The sequence below is a fragment of the Dermochelys coriacea genome, chromosome 24 (assembly GCF_009764565.3).
Source record: "Dermochelys coriacea isolate rDerCor1 chromosome 24, rDerCor1.pri.v4, whole genome shotgun sequence".
In the NCBI taxonomy this organism is placed as follows: domain Eukaryota; kingdom Metazoa; phylum Chordata; order Testudines; family Dermochelyidae; genus Dermochelys; species Dermochelys coriacea.
In genome coordinates, this window is record NC_050091.1 from 13192439 (window position 1) to 13208800 (window position 16362).

Sequence of the window (16362 nt, forward strand, 5' to 3'; positions counted from 1 at the left end):
CCCAGCTTGCTTCGAAGGGCCAGCCAGCCTTTGACCCACCCCCCCAACCTTCGCTGCCCTCCTTGAGCTCAGCCCCAGTGCCGACCCCTGTTAATTCTGGGTGCCCGCGTCCAAGAGAGGAATCATGAGTGCAGAGCAGCGGTGAGGCCACGGCGGGCGGGGCGGGGGCGATCACATGAGAGGAGACTCAGAAGGGGGTTGCAGGCTGGGGGGGGGGGAGTGATTGCACCCCAGAAATACATCGGGGGGACCACCAGGGAGGGGGAATCGGATGCTTAGGGACAGGGCTGGCACAAGAACAAACTAGCCAAAGATCAGCTGAGCCCAGGACGGAGGACGAGGTTGGGGACCATCCAGAGAGATGGTGGTGGGGTGAGGTGGGGGCACAGAGGGGGCGAAGAACCTACCTAGACTGGAGCTGTAGCAGTTAAGAGCAGGGATGACGCAGGACCCTCACCGACCCTGAGGGGTCCAGTCCTGTGGGGGACCCCCCCCCCGAGCTCTTCTAACTCTGGATCTTCTCTGGATGGAGCATCAAACCCACTTGGAATCTTGCCTCCCCCCCCAGCGCCATCCAGTGGCAGCAAGTTCCACAGGCCAAAGGAAGGAGCTTTCTTTGGAGGAGCTGGAAATTGCACCCAGGCTCGCCACAGGCAGGTCATACATAGCCCACTGGCTCCCTCCCGTGGCTGAATCTAGCGGTGCCGCTGCTCTGGCCCCAATCTCACCTGTTCACATTTCCTACATTTTTTTTTCCCCTTTGGGACATTTTAGAGACAGGTGTGTGTGTGTGGGGGGGAGGATGTCCTCAGAGAACAGGGGGAAATTACCTGCTCAAGGTCCCAGAGCAGACCCTAAAATAAAACCAGGAATCCCAGCCCCCCCTGCTCTAACCACTAGACCCCACTCCCTTCCCAGAACTGGGGAGAGACCCCAGAAGAGCTGGCTCCCAGCCTTCCCCCCACACCATAATATACCCAATAGCAGTAACAATGTGCTGCGACTAGCACACTTGGGGGCCGGGCCGTGCCCAGGGCCGCTAGCTGGTGCATAACACAAATAATCGCCCAGCCCCTCACACCCCAGCCCCACTCGCTCCGCCGACCCACACAGTTTCCTGCATCACCAGGAAAAAGGTCTCTTTAATAGGCACTTGTGAATTTTTACAGAAAAAGGATTTGTTTTTGTTTTTTTTTCCAAAAAACCTTGTATAAATAGATTTGGCATTAAACACCCCACCCCTCCGCCCTGCCCCTCCCTGCTAAATAGCTCTCTTTGCTTCCATAAATTAAATCATCAGCTCCTATTTACAGCATATATATTAAAATCATTAGAATAATCCTTTCCCCTGCCCAGCAATGCAGCATGGAAAAAGCCTTTATAAAGTGCCCCTGCATTTGTTTGCACTGCAGCACCAATCTGAGGTAGGTGAGTGTTATCATCCCGGTTTTACAGATGGGGAAACTGAGGCACAGATTCGGTGGTTTTGTGTGTGTGTGCGCGCGTGCACGCGAGTGTGCTTGGGTTTTTTTTTACCAGAAGCTGGTCAGAAGAGCTGACAATGGAACCCAGGAGTCCTGGCCCCCAGCCCCCTCTGCTCTAACCACTAGACTCCATTCCCCTTCCAGAGCTGGGGGAGAACCCAGGAGTCCTGGCTCTCAGCCCCCCCACCCACTCTAACCACTAGACCCCCACTATCCTCCCAGCACTGGGGATAGAACCCAGGCATCCTGGCTTCCAGGCCCGTCTTCCCTTCCGTAGCAAGTTTGCCCATGTGCTTTGCCCGTGCAGACGGTCCCCTAGGACACCAAGTCTCAACTGGCTCAGCCCCACGGCCATGGGGCCGCACTCCCTGCACGAGAAGAGAGTCTGTTAACCCTTAAGATACCAGCTGGGTGGGGGGATGGGGGCAGGACATCCCCGACTTCCAGCCCTTTCCAGCCTGGCTTGTTGCGTGGCCACGAGGTGGCGCTGTTTGTATTGCTGTGATGAGTTCCACCCAGTCTCAGCCTGAGAGCGTGGTGGAAATCACTGGGGGGTGAAGGCATGTGGGGGCAGGAGGGAGAGGGGCTGGGGGCTCTCCCCTCTCCCTGCTCCGCCCCTAAGCCTTGGCAGCCCGGTGGGTGAGGCGCCGCAGCCGGTCAGGGTTGGATCTCTTCGCCGGCGCGGGCTTTGCTCCGACGCTGACGTAGTAGAAGGTGAGGGGCTGGTAGGTGGGGATGTAGCTGACAAGGTGCTGGGTGGTGCAGGGGAGCCACATGGGGGCCGGGACATAGAACAACTCGGCGGCCTGCAGGGAGAGAAAAGAGACCTTAGCAGGAGTCCGAAATATCCAGAGACCCCTTGTCTGGTGCTGAGTTGTGGCTGCCTCTGGGGTGGGGCATGGGGGTTGGTTATGCAGGGACCCCTCGCCCAGTGCTGAGATGCAGCCACCTCTGGGGTGGGGTGCAGGGGCTGGTTATGCAGGGACCCCTCGCCCAGCGCTGAGATGCAGCCACCTCTGGGGTGGGGCAAGGGGGCTGGTTATGCAGGGACCCCTCGCCCAGTGCTGAGATGCAGCCACCTCTGGGGCATCTGCTGTGACCTGTCCCCAGGGCAGGGGCACGGCTTGGGGGATGGGATATGGGGCCTTTTTCTAGGGGGCACCAGCTCTGCTCCAGCCCCAAGCAGGTGGACCGGCTGGCTTGTGGGGGCACAGAGTCTAGGCCCCTCTGGCTCATCCCTTCAGCAGCCCCGTGTGTGTGATGAGTTTGCTGGGTCTCAGCCCTGTTCTCAGCAGGGACAGGGACCCCCCCCATACACACCTCAGGCACCAAATGGGCCATGGGGAGCCAGCCTCCCCAATTCACACATCACCTGTTTGCCGGGCTCCCGCAGGGCGGGTCTGCTTGGGGCTGGTGCCGGTGCCGGGGGGGGCCGGGCTGATCCCTCGTCCTCCGAGGAGCTCTCCGACGGCGACTCCGAGTGATAGTCTGACGTCTCGGGCTCCGGGGTCCCTTTGCTGCCACCCCCTTCCGAGGGGCTCACCATGAAGTACTGGCTGTTCTCCCCGAATCTGGGTTGGGGGGGCAGGTGCACCCAGGGTGGGGCGGGGGGGGAGAGAATGCTTTAGAAATTGGGACCATGGCCCCATTAGCCCACAATGGGCCCCATGCCGCCACCCCCCACCCCCCTGAGTCAGCCAGCCTCCCACCCTGGGGCTGGAGCAGAGCCTGCTCCCCCTAGAGGGGTATGGGGCATGGTTTAGTGCCCAGTGGGAGCACTGCGAGCCCTATGTGCACGAAGGGGGACCCCGCGGAGCAGGGAACCCAGGAGTCCTGGCGCAGCTGGCCGTGCCATAGGGCGAGTCTCCAGGTGCTGCAGCGGTGGTAGGGCTTTTGTCCCCTGCCGGATGGAGGCAGCAGAGGCTCCGCGAGCTGGGGAGGGGGCTGACCCCAACCAGCAGAGGGCAGAGGCAGGGGGGAAGCTCACCTACAGCAGACCTCCCCCGGGTCGATCCAGAGCGAGAGCTCCCGCGGCAGTGCCAGCTCCGAGTACTCCAGCCCACAGCCCATGCAGGCTCGGAGCAGCGACTCATCCACCCGCTGCCTCCGGTTGATGCGGATACACCTGGGGCGGGAGAGCTGGTCAGTGCGGGGGGGTGGGGATCAGAGCATCCGGGGCCCTACAGGACCCCCAGCAGGCTGCAGCCTTCCAGCCCGTGTTACTGACCCGCCTGGCATAAGGCCCCGCAACGCAGCCCCATGGACGGCGCCACCGGCTGCCCCCATCCTGTGACTTGCTCCACCTGCCGGCCACCTGCGGTGCACCTGGCTATGCCAAACGGCTGTGTGAGCGGGCACCCCGATCCTTGCGCCACCCCCCTCCGCGCCCGGGCCCCGTACCTGTAGGCCTGCCCCTTGGCAGGGTTCTCGGGGTACCAGTGCTGGCAGTACCTCTCCTGCAGGATGGTGGCCAGGCGCTCCCTGAACTGCTCCATGAGCCCCTTGTCCAGCCGGCCATGCCGGTTCACCAGGCGTGACAGGAACCGGGCGCCCGTCTCCACCTCCTCTCTCATGGCGCGGGCAGGGCTCGTCCTGCGGGGGGACAGGACCCCGGTGAGCCGCTGGGGAGGTCGGGTAATGGGGCTCAAGGGGGTTGAGGGGCTGGATCCCAGGGGAGCGCTGGGCAGTGAGGGGTTAAAGCTGCTCCAAGGGGCAGGGTGCCCCTTGGTACCCAAGCAGGGGGGAGGGGATTTGTGGGGCTGACATCACCACGAGTCAGGAAACCATGGCAGGATTGCAGCCCCATTACATCAGCAACAGTCTGCTCAGCTGGGCTCAGACCCATGGCCAGCCTGGCATCCTGCCCCCCCCATTGGATCCCCTCCATGGGCCCGTCACCCTGGTATCCTACCCCCCATCAGATCCCCTCCATGGGCTCATCACCCTGGCATCCTACCCCCCATCAGATCCCCTCCATGGGTCCATCACTCCGGTATCACCTCTCCCTGCCCCGGTGACCCATTTCCTGGCACAGCTTGTCCCCGCTGGTGTCCCCACCCACAGCCAGCCCAGAGGTGTTGCAAGGGGGTTACAACACAGCCGCCTGCTCCGGAAATCCAGGGGCGAGAGGCAGGGGAGAGACACTTGCAGACAGATGCCTCCCCACACACCCGGCAGACAGAGTTACAGGCAGAGAGGGCAGAGTCAGGGTAAGAGACACCCCCAGAGAAACAAACAGACACGCACATGGGCAGTCCCCAACACACACACACACACACACACACACACAGAGGGAAAGACATCTGCAGAGAAGCACACACACACACACACAGGTGCACAAAGACACACACACAGTGTCAAGGAAGGAGACACCCACAAAGAAACACAGAGACAAATACAGTCAGGCAGCTCCCAACACACACACAGGCAGAAAGGGAAAGACACCCCCAGAGAAGCACACACACACGACACAGACACACATGCAGTCGTGCAGCCCCCAACACGGAGACAGAAAGAGGGAAAGACACCCCTGGAGGTACAGGCACCCAAAGGCTCAGGTGTGGAGTTAGGCAACGAGACACCCCCGGCCAGGTATGGACGCAGGGCTGGTGGCCTCCAGCCTCCACTGGCCAAGGCTAACCCAGCGGCGCTGACCCATGGCCAGCTGTAGTTCTGCTAAACACTACCTGTGTGGCCACCTTGAGCACCGTCTTGGTTAACGGGACACCCTGCGGCCGATTGTCTAGAGACAAGGCCAGAGACACAGTCGAGGAAGCCAACCCTGTGTGTGTGCGTGGGGGGCTCTGCCCAGGTCAGAGGCGTCAATTAGCTGGAGTTAACTGGCAATCATTTATCTCCAGGGGAGAGGGGAAATGTAGCGCAGTTACAAGGACATACTCGCACACCAGCGGGCGTAGAGCTATGCCAACACATGATCACAGATACAGGCTCATCAATACACACCAGCACCCAGAGACACACCCTCCCAAAGATATAGGCACTCAGAGATTCAGATGCACAACCGCAGATACATACACACGTATCACCAAAGTACAGCCAGACAGATGCACAATTGCACCCAGACACCCCCATACACACACACAACCACAAAGATGCAGTCACGCAGATACAGTCACATTCAGGGACATAAAAAGAAAAGGAGGACTTGTGGCACCTTAGAGACTAACAAATTTATTGGAGCATAAGCTTTCGTGAGCTACAGCTCACTTCATCGGATGCATCGGAAGTGAGCTGTAGCTCACGAAAGCTTATGCTCTAATAAATTTGTTAGTCTCTAAGGTGCCACAAGTCCTCCTTTTCTTTTTGCGAATACAGACTAACACAGCTGCTACTCTGAAACCATTCAGGGACATGCAGTCACAAAGATACAGCCATACAAATAAACAGTCACACCCAGACATGCACTCACACAGCCACAAGGATACAGCTACACAGCCGCATGGTCTCACAGAGGTACCCAGAGCCACCCCCAATAATCTCCTCTCCTCTCCTCCCCTCCCCAACACACACACACATACACACACACACACTGCTCCTGCTCTCAGTTATGGGACTTTCAAGAAAACTTCCCAGGAAGGGGAATCCTGGACCCAGCCCTGGGGAAGCCCCCTTTCTATCCCCCCCAAATCCCAGGGCTCCCCCAGGGGTGGGGTGGGGGAATCCCAGGCTGGTCTCCACTGTGGGTGACCATGGTAGGGAAGGGGTTGTCGCTGTCTGTCCCCCAAACAACAGCTGGGAGGAGAAGGGGGGGCCAAATTCCTACACGGCTCACCCCCCCTTCGATCTCGATCCCCCTCGACACATGGGCTGGCTCAATGTCAGGGTCACCAGGGGAGGGGAGAGATAGTGGCCCGGATGCCTGAGTCCTATGGGTCACATACCCCAATCCCCCCTCCCTCCCCCCAGGAAGGGCCTCCCTCCCGTCCCCAGGCCAATGCCTCTTTCCTCACACCAGGCTGTTTGGAAATATTTCCTGGTGTCCGGGAAATCCCATTATTTCCGCCCCCACCCCCTTTTCTCCTCCCCCCCGGCACCCAATAACATCTCCCTCCACCACCCCATCACCAGTCCCGGCACCCCTTCCTCTCCTCCTCCCCCCACAACCTCTCCTCCACCCCTGCACCCCAAAAGCCATCCCCCCACCCCACAGCCCCTCCTCCCCCAACTCCTCACAGCCCCCCACCCCCTCCTATGCTCCCCGGCACCCCCAAGCCCCCTTCCCCATAGCTTCCCCCTCCTCATACGGGGGGTTGGGGGGGGTTCCTCCACCCGATGCGGAAATTGCAGACGCCGGAGCGGGGGAGACACAAAGGGAAGGAGAAAATGAAAGAAAAAGCTGACGGGGGGGACCCCCCATGTCTCAGATCCCCCCCGGGGGGGGAGGCGTTGCTGGGCTTCCGGCCCCAGACCCCAACAGCGGAGCCCCCGGCCGGAGCGAAGGGGTAGATCAGACCCCCGCACACACAGCTGAGCCCGCCCCCCAACTCTGCCGGGCCCTGCCGTGGGGCTCCCCGCAAACCAGTGACGCCCCGCAACAGACAAGGTCTCTGTCCCTTTCCCCCTTCTGCCCCCGCCGCCGCGATCCCCCCTTCTACCACCCCCCCGATCCCCCCTCCCCCTTCTCCAGCCCCCCTCCGGGATCCCCCTTCTCCAGCCCCCCCGCGCCGCGGGCCCGGACGCACCGTGGCTCTCGCCGCCTGGACCACGCGCTTGTTTGCTCCGGGCCGGCTCGGCCGGGAGGGGGAGGGGGATTCCCCGCCTCGCATCGCGTCACTGACCATATAAGGAGATCCTGGGCCCGTGGGAACTTCCAGGCTGTGGGGACCGCCTGGCTCTCGCCTCTCCCCTCCCCTCCCTCCCTCCCTCCCGCACACCCCCATCGCGGGCACTGGGGGGCGGCAGCGAGTCCAGAGGGGCGGCGGACCGGGGGGGCAGGGGGACCGAGAGACTCCCCAAACTTCCCTCTACCCCTCCCCCCGACTGACCCCTCCCCCGTTCAGGGGGGATCCCCCTTCACCCCAGGGTCCTGCCCCAGCACCCGCTACTTACGTGTGTCAACAGAATCACAGAAATGTCCAGCCGCCCTGACCGCCAGTAGAGACCCCCCCACCCTACCCCCAGACGCACAGCGCCCCCCAGTGCTGCCCTGGGGCATCGAGCCAGCCCTGACCGCCAGGGGAGACCCCCCCGCCCTACCCCCAGAGGCACAGCGCCCCCCAGTGCCGCCCTGGGGCATCGGGCCAGCCCTGACCGCCAGGGAGACCCCCCCGCCCTACCCCCAGACGCACAGCGCCCCCCAGTGCCGCCCTGGGGCATCGGGCCAGCCCTGACCGCCAGGGGAGACCCCCCGCCCTACCCCCAGAGGCACAGCGCCCCCCAGTGCCGCCCTGGGGCATCGGGCCAGCCCTGACCGCCAGGGGAGACCCCCCCGCCCTACCCCCAGAGGCACAGCACCCCCCAGTGCCGCCCTGGGGCATCGGGCCAGCCCTGACCGCCAGGGGAGACCCCCCCGCCCTACCCCCAGACGCACAGCGCCCCCCAGTGCCGCCCTGGGGCATCGGGCCAGCCCTGACCGCCAGGAAAACCCCTTTGGTGGCCCAGACAGAGACTCCAAGCTCAGACTGGAATTTAGGTTTATTCTGATCAGAGAATTGACTGTGCAGATCCCAGGGTGCCGAAGCAGAGGATAGTCCAGCGCCCAGGCCAGGGGCATCAGGGCCGGCCCATGGCCCAGCGACAGACGCCCCTGTGGGGAGAGAGAGAGAGAAGATGGGGGCAGGGATGGAGCGCAAAGAAGAGCAGAGGAGGAGGAGAGGAAAAGAGGGAGTGAGAGAGGAAGGGGGGGAAGAGGAGGGAGAAAAGCTCAAGCGCACAGAGGAGTGAGGGAGAAGGAAGCCATAGCAGAGGGAGGACAAGCCAGAGGAGGAAGGCCAACCCCAGCTCCCACCACACTGGCATCTCCGCGTGTTGCTCCCGGTGCGTGGATGGAGGGGGACTGGACCGAGCTGGGACCCAGAAGGGCAGTGTGGGGCTTGGGGGCTGGGCAGGGTTTCCCCCCAGGGTGTGGAGTTCAGGGCCACAAAGGGCTTGGTAGGTGGAGGAAGGGAAAGTGGGGACTGGGGAACTCCCTGCAACTGGATACCAGGCTGGGTGGGCAGGTCCATGGGTCAGCTCTAGTGGGGGCAGAGTTCCAGGCTGGATGTGCAAGTTGGTCAGGCCCGGCAGTGGTGGGGGAGGTTCCCAGACAGGAGGGGCCCATGGCAGTGATCCGGAGGGCTCCTGACAAGCTCACCCCAGCAGCAGGGTGCCCAGCAGGGCGCTCAGCGCCAGCCCCACCATCAGCAGCACCACGGTCCTCTTGTGCAGCGAGTCAGGCTCTGCCAGCAGCTCCGAGAGTCCGGGGAGCCGGCCCTCGGCCCTGCGCCCCACTGGGGACCGCAGGATGGTTTGGAACATGTCCTGCAGCTCCGTCTCTGCCCCCTGGCTGCTGGCAGTCACTGTGGGGAGACAGAACCCAGGAGTCCTGGCTCCCAGCCCCACCCCTCCGCTGCTCCAACCACTTGACCCCACTCCCCTCCTTACCATTGAGGTAGAAGTATTTCCGGGCTAGCACATCATCCTGCTGGGCTAGCTGGCAGGCATAGGTGCCACGGTGCGAGCCCCACGTGGGACGAAGGATGAGGGAGGAGCCAGCACCCAGGTGCAGGTCCCGGAAGAGGGAGAGATCCTGGGTCCGGAGCTGGGAGGGCAGAGGAGAGCGAGTTGAGAGGGTGATGGGGGCAGGCATCAGGGGAATCGAACTCAGGACCGGGGGCAGAGCGAGAGGGCTGGGCTGACTCGAAGGCTGCCACTAGGGGGTGTAGGGGGCAAGGGGCATGGAGTCGGGGCAGAAGACAGACAGAAACCCTCCCCCTGCAGTAAAATTACTTCCTTTCACCACCCCCATCCGCCAAGGTGCTCCCCCCGCCCCCGTCTTCCTGCTACCCAAACAGGCAACCACACACGAGACAGACCCTCCCCACCCACCACACTCACGTCCCTGGCAAACTTCCAGCTATGCTGCACGTCAGAGGGGGTCTGGAACGGGACCCTGCATGTCAGAGCCGTCCTCTCCCCCTCGTTCTTCCAGACATCCTCCACTGGCAGGGCAAAGAGCGGGGGTGATTCTGGGTGGGGCTGGCAATGCGGCCACCTCTGGGGTGGGGTGGGGGCTGGTTACAGAGGGACCCCGCCCCACAGGGAATCCCTCACCCAGCACTGAGATGTGGTCACTTCTGGGGCGGGGTGGGGGGCTGGTTACAGAGGGACCCCGCAATGCAGGGAATCCCTCGCTCATCACTGAGATGCGGCCATCTCTGGGGTGGGGTGGGGGGCTGGTTGTCCAGGGGTTCAGCTGAAAGCACAAGGGGGATTTCTGGAGGCTGAAGAGAATCCCTGGGTTGGGTTTGGCCTGGACTCCTGGGTTCATCATCTGGAAATGGCAGGGAATCCCGCAGCACAGCGCCCCCTAGTGCTGTGTGGGGACTTGGGGTGCAGCACGTACCTGGACAGTCCAGGGGGAGCTGACAGTCCACTAGGCTGCATGAGGTGCATTTGTAGACCTGGGCATCTTTCTGGTACCCTGCGGAGAACAGCAAAGTGGTGGGGGAGCCCAGGGCTGGGCTGGCAGGGGGCTGCGGGTCAGGAGTGAGGGGCACTGGCGGAGCTGGGGGTGGGGGGAGCCCAGGGCTGGGCTGGCAGGGGGCTGCGGGTCAGGAGTGAGGGGCACCGGCGGAGCTGGGGGTGGGCGGAGCCCAGGGCTGGGCTGGCAGGGGGCTGCGGGTCGGGAGTGAGGGGCACCGGCGGAGCTGGGGGTGGGGGGAGCCCAGGGCTGGGCTGGCAGGGGACTGCGGGTCGGGAGTGAGGGGCACCGGCGGAGCTGGGTGTGGGGGGAGCCCAGGGCTGGGCTGGCAGGGGACTGCGAGTCGGGAGTGAGGGGCACCGGCGGAGCTGGGGGTGGGGGGAGCCCAGGGCTGGGCTGGCAGGGGGCTGCGGGTCAGGAGTGAGGGGCACCGGCGGAGCTGGGGGTGGGGGGAGCCCAGGGCTGGGCTGGCAGGGGGCTGCGGGTCAGGAGTGAGGGGCACCGGCGGAGCTGGGGGGCCCCGCCAGACGTCAGGACTCACCGCAGGGCGGGACGCAGGCAGGAGCTGCGAAGGGAGAGGAACAGGAGGGAGGGTGAGGCCATATCAGGGCATGAGGCCCAGCAGCAGCAGACCCACTCCCGGGTGCCCTCTAGGGGCGCCGAGGCTGATCCAGCCTCCCGCAGGGACTGGATGGACGGCTGGCGGGGGGATGGGGGGGTGTCTCAGCCCCTGCTCCCAATAGGCCGAGGACTGGGTGGGCCATGGGGTCCCAGCCTCTTCCCCCAACCTGTTCCAGGGCTGTGGGTGCATGAGGGGCTGTGTGTGTGTGTGGGGGGGTCACACCAGGTGGTCGGCTCCCAGCCCCCCTCTCACCTGGTTTCAGCTGAGCCAGCTCCGGCTGGATTTGCGCCACAGCCTCCGGCACGGCCAACTGGTAGGGAACTGGGGGGGAGAGGGGGTCAGAACTGGAGCCCCCGCCCACACCCTCCCCCTGCCTTTCCAGCCCCTTCCCCCACCCGATCCCTCCCCTCCCCTTTTCCCAGCCACTTCTCTTTGCTCCCCCCACTCCAGCATCCTTCCCTTTCCCTTCCTCCTTCCCCATGGCCCCCACCCCGGCTCTGACCCACCCTTGGCCATGCCCTTCTGCTCCAGAGAGAAGATGACATTGGAGAAGACGTCCTTCAGCTTCTCCATCTCCGCCACACCTGGGAAGGGCAAGGGGTGGGTGGGTGAGGGGACAGGTTCTGCTCTGGGGTCCATCCCACGGGGGGCCAAGGATGGAGAGATGGGCAGAGGGATGGATGGAGGAGATGATGGAGCTAGGGATGGTTGGAGAGATGGGCAGAGGTGAGGATGGAAGGATGGCTGGAGGTAGAGACACAAGGATGATGGAGCTAGAGATGGCTGGAGGTAGAGACGAGGGATGATGGAGCTAGGGATGGACGGAGATGAAGATGGAGGGAGGATGGAGCTAGGGATGGATGCAGGTGAAGACGGAGGGAGGATGGAGCTAGGGATGGATGGGGTGAAGACGGAGGGAGGATGGAGCTAGGGATGGATGCAGGTGAAGATGGAGGGAGAATGGAGCTAGGGATGGATGGAGGTGAAGACGGAGGGAGGATGGAGCTAGGGATGGATGGGGGTGAAGACGGAGGGAGGATGGAGCTAGGGATGGATGGGGTGAAGACAAAGGGAGGATGGAGCTTGGGATGGATGGGGGTGAAGACGGAGGGAGGATGGAGCTAGGGATGGATGGGGGTGAAGACGGAGGGAGGATGGAGCTAGGGATGGATGGGGTGAAGACGGAGGGAGGATGGAGCTTGGGATGGATGGGGGTGAAGACGGAGGGAGGATGGAGCTAGGGATGGATGGGGGTGAAGACGGAGGGAGGATGGAGCTAGGGATGGATGGGGGTGAAGACGGAGGGAGGATGGAGCTAGGGATGGATGGGGGTGAAGACGGAGGGAGGATGGAGCTTGGGATGGATGGGGGTGAAGACGGAGGGAGGATGGAGCTAGGGATGGATGGGGTGAAGACGGAGGGAGGATGGAGCTAGGGATGGATGGGGGTGAAGACGGAGGGAGGATGGAGCTAGGGATGGATGGGGGTGAAGACGGAGGGAGGATGGAGCTAGAGAGGGATGGGGGTGAAGACGGAGGGAGGATGGAGCTAGGGATGGATGGGGGTGAAGACGGAGGGAGGATGGAGCTAGGGATGGATGGGGGTGAAGACGGAGGGAGGATGGAGCTAGGGATGGATGGGGTGAAGACGGAGGGAGGATGAAGCTAGGGATGGATGCAGGTGAAGACAGAGGGAGGATGGAGCTAGGGATGGATGGAGGTGAAGACGGAGGGAGGATGGAGCTAGGGATGGATGGGGGTGAAGACGGAGGGAGGATGGAGCTAGAGATGGATGGGGGTGAAGACGGAGGGAGGATGGAGCTAGGGATGGATGGGGTGAAGACGGAGGGAGGATGGAGCTTGGGATGGATGGGGGTGAAGACGGAGGGAGGATGGAGCTAGGGATGGATGGGGGTGAAGACGGAGGGAGGATGGAGCTAGAGATGGATGGGGGTGAAGACGGAGGGAGGATGGAGCTAGGGATGGATGCGGGTGAAGACGGAGGGAGGATGGAGCTAGGGATGGATGGGGGTGAAGACGGAGGGAGGATGGAGCTAGGGATGGATGGGGGTGAAGACGGAGGGAGGATGGAGCTAGGGATGGATGGGGGTGAAGACGGAGGGAGGATGGAGCTAGGGATGGATGGGGGTGAAGACGGAGGGAGGATGGAGCTTGGGATGGATGGGGGTGAAGACGGAGGGAGGATGGAGCTAGGGATGGATGGGGGTGAAGACGGAGGGAGGATGGAGCTAGGGATGGATGGGGGTGAAGACGGAGGGAGGATGGAGCTAGAGATGGATGGGGGTGAAGACGGAGGGAGGATGGAGCTAGGGATGGATGGGGGTGAAGACGGAGGGAGGATGGAGCTAGGGATGGATGGGGGTGAAGACGGAGGGAGGATGGAGCTAGGGATGGATGGGGGTGAAGACGGAGGGAGGATGGAGCTAGGGACGGAGGGCCAGGGAGCGGTTAAGCTGGAGGAAGGGAAGGATGGAGCTGAGGGACGGACGGATGGGCAGGTGGTGGAACTGGAAATGGAACAAAGGCTCAGGGGAGGCAGAGGCCGAAGGACAGGCTGGAGCCGGGCGGAGCCAGGGGTGGTCTGGACAGACAGACAGAAGGGATGGCGGGAACGGAAGACGGATGGACAGAGCTGCAGCTGGAGGCCGGGGTGAGGCCAGAGGGCCGGCCGGCTGCCTGGCTCCGGGGCCCCACTCACCCACCACCAGCTGGGCATGGGGCTGGAAGGCGGCCCGCAGGGCGCCCAGGCAGGCCACGTGCCGGGAACTGGTGTGACCCAGGAAGATCTGGCAGACGCGCAGGCGCTGCTGGGGGGTGGAGAAGCAGTCGAGGCAGCCGGCTGCCCGGGGGGCCAGAAGAAGGCCGAGGCAAAGGGGCAGCAGGAGCTGGGAGGCCACGGGCATCGCCCAGCGCCGGGAGCACGGAACCCGCTGGGACATCACAAGGGAGGGGGCAGGGCTATGATCCGGCCACGCCCACCCCATAGGTGGCTGGGTCCCAGCGAGGGGTCCCTGTATAACCAGCCTGCTGCCCCACCCCAGAGGTGGCTGCATTTCAGTGCCGGACGAGGGGTTCCCATTTAACCAGCTCCCCCCTCACCCCACCGCAGAGGTGGCTGCATCTCAGCGCCAGATGAGGGGTCCCCACATACCCAGGACTGGAGGAAGGCAGCTCCGGCCAAGGGCAGAAGTGGGGGGTGGGGGCTGTCGGGCTCAGAGGTCCGTCTCCATGGAAACCAGACAGCCAGGCATGAACCTGAGAATTAATATGTCCCTTAAATGGTGGGGGGGGGGGAATGAGTGCATCAAAGGGATGAAAAACGACCCCCCCCAGCTCTGCTGGTGCCCCTCACTCCTGACCCGCAGCCCCCTGCTAGCTCAGCCCTGGGCTCCCTACTCCCACCCTCTGCAGAACTGCCCGAGCTGGGGGGCAGGGGGGCGCTGCTTGGCTTGGGGGGTTCAGCTGTTTGAGGGTGTCTCTGGGAGCAGGAGCCTCGAAGGCACAGAGACACCCATCAAACCTGCTCCCTCGGGTGGGCGGGGAGGGATCTCCCGCGAGGTGGGCGAGGTGCTCAGCTCTGTGTCCCTCCAGGCCTGTTGTCAAACACAGGCTGAGCTCACCCAAGACTCTGACTGCGACCAGAGGCCCCGTTGTGCCCTGGGGAAACCGAGGCACTGAGCAGGAAAGCGATTTTTCCAGTGTAGCACCAGGAGTCTGTGGCGGAGTCCTGAGTTCTAACCCTGGGGGAGCCAGGACTCCTGGGTTCTATCCTGGCTCTGGGAGGGAAGGGAGTCTAGTGGTTCAGGTGGAGATGGGGGGGGGGTTCAGTTGTCCGTGTCCCCAGCGGTGAAGCTGCCCCCGACGTGACGGCCTGAGACCTGCCCCGGGCTGCGCTGTATCGGGGCCAGTCGCTCAGTTCCCAAGAACCTCACCTGTGAATTCTGCGCTGCCCTCACAGGTTAAGGGTCTCAGGGACAGAGACGGCTGCCGGGAGTGAGACAGAGAGGGAGGAGGAGAGCGCAGGCCTGGGGGTCCCATTCGTCCAGCTGGAGCAGGGGAAAAGAGCGGGTGCTGAGAGGTTAGAGGGGGGAGAGCACCCAGGGTGCGGGCTGAGAAAGCTGGAAGGAGGAGCCAGGGCTGCTGCTACCTAGGGATTGCAGGGGATTCTGAATGGATTTTGTCAATGCCCCTCAATCTTGACCCCCCATGCCATTTATTCCCACTCTGGGCTCCCCCCAGCTTTGCCGGTGCCCCCACTCCCGACCCGCAGCCCCCTGCTGGCCCAGCCCCAGTCTCCCTCCCCCACCCACCCACCCTGGGGGATGTTTCAATGATTCTCTTCGCACTCTGTCTTTCTGCCAATGCTGTCAGTGGGGGAGCCAGGGAGCGCTGCTCCGGGAGCAAGGTGTTGGGGGCGGAGATGTCCTTCCGTCCCGCTGGGAAGCCCACCCCGAACTAGGCGACCTTTCCCCAATGGGGGGGGGGAGATCAACAGATTTTGTTGCCCAAACCCCAGTCGGTGGGTTGCAATGAGGTTAAATGCAGATTTGATCAGCCCAGTGAGAGGCTGGGGGGGGGGGGCTCGGCTGTGGGCAGGGGTGACCTGGAAGGGGTACTGATCGGCCATGGGAAAGAGCCGCCAGACAGCTACCAGGATGGGCTCCCCGTCAGCACCTGGCCACCAGACCGGGCTACTGGGACCCAGGAAGGCCAGTGACCTGCCAGCGAGCGGCTCCTGGGATGGGCCATTGGGGGAGAGGGGGCGGCTAGCACCTATCCCGAGCCCCGGCTGGTCACCGACAGGTAACACTGGTGGGCCGGCTCTCCACAGCCGCTCACTAAGCTGCACCCGGGGTGCCTGGTAGGGGAGGGATCCACCAAGCCACAATGACAGTCACAGCCTCGGGGACCTTCCCCACAGCCCCATTGCTGGCCCCAAACTCAGAGGAACGGAGCCACCCCAAATTCCCCCGGAAACCGGGGCTCTGAACCCTGAACCAACCCACCTAAGGGGCAGAGACGCTGGCTGTGTGTCACCCCCCACCCCGCTCCACTCTCCCCAGACGTCCAATGTCCCACAGCTCCCCCCACTCTTCCCCAGACCCCACAATATCCCCCAGGTCCCTCTCTTCCCCAGGCCCCCCATATCCTTGCCAGGCCCCCGAAGGGTCCCTGGGCCACCCCTACATTTTAATCTAAATTCAAATGTTTCTAGACTATTGGAGAATCAGCCAGACCCCGATTCCTGACAACTCCCAGCAGACCCCAAATAGTGACATGGGGCCCTTCCCCTCTAGGGGGCACTGGTCCCGATTGAGCCCCAGGGATAGGAGGTGGCTGGCTTGGGGGGGGGGGGGGAGCTACACAATGTGGTTCAGCAACTCCGTGTGTGAACCAAGTTTGCTGGCTCTCAGCTCCCCTGGCGAGCAGGAAGCCGAGGGTTCGATGGGCCACAGGGACCCAGCCCCTCCCTGGCTTTGGGATACAGGGGGCCAGGAGCTGGGGGGACCCTGTTATACTCACCTACTGCCCCTCATGACAGAGGGGCTGGGGGGCTTGGAGGCCTGCAGCACCCCCCCCACACAAACACCCCAC

At 63.3% G+C, this 16362-nt stretch overlaps 1 protein-coding gene across 1 annotated transcript; it reads right to left on the reverse strand.

Annotated features, from left to right (window-relative positions):
- Window positions 1-1535: 1535 nt before the first annotated feature.
- On the reverse strand, window positions 1536-14042 carry LOC119847664. Its single transcript, XM_043502062.1, is given in 14 exon segments — window positions 1536-2290; window positions 2857-3055; window positions 3472-3609; window positions 3885-4076; window positions 8797-9001; window positions 9087-9243; window positions 9540-9643; window positions 10048-10125; window positions 10667-10690; window positions 11000-11068; window positions 11254-11347; window positions 11350-11415; window positions 11417-11445; window positions 13466-14042. Coding segments are annotated over 14 exon segments (1899 nt in total). The 5' UTR covers window positions 13821-14042; the 3' UTR covers window positions 1536-2101.
- Between the last annotated feature and the right edge of the window lie 2320 nt (window positions 14043-16362).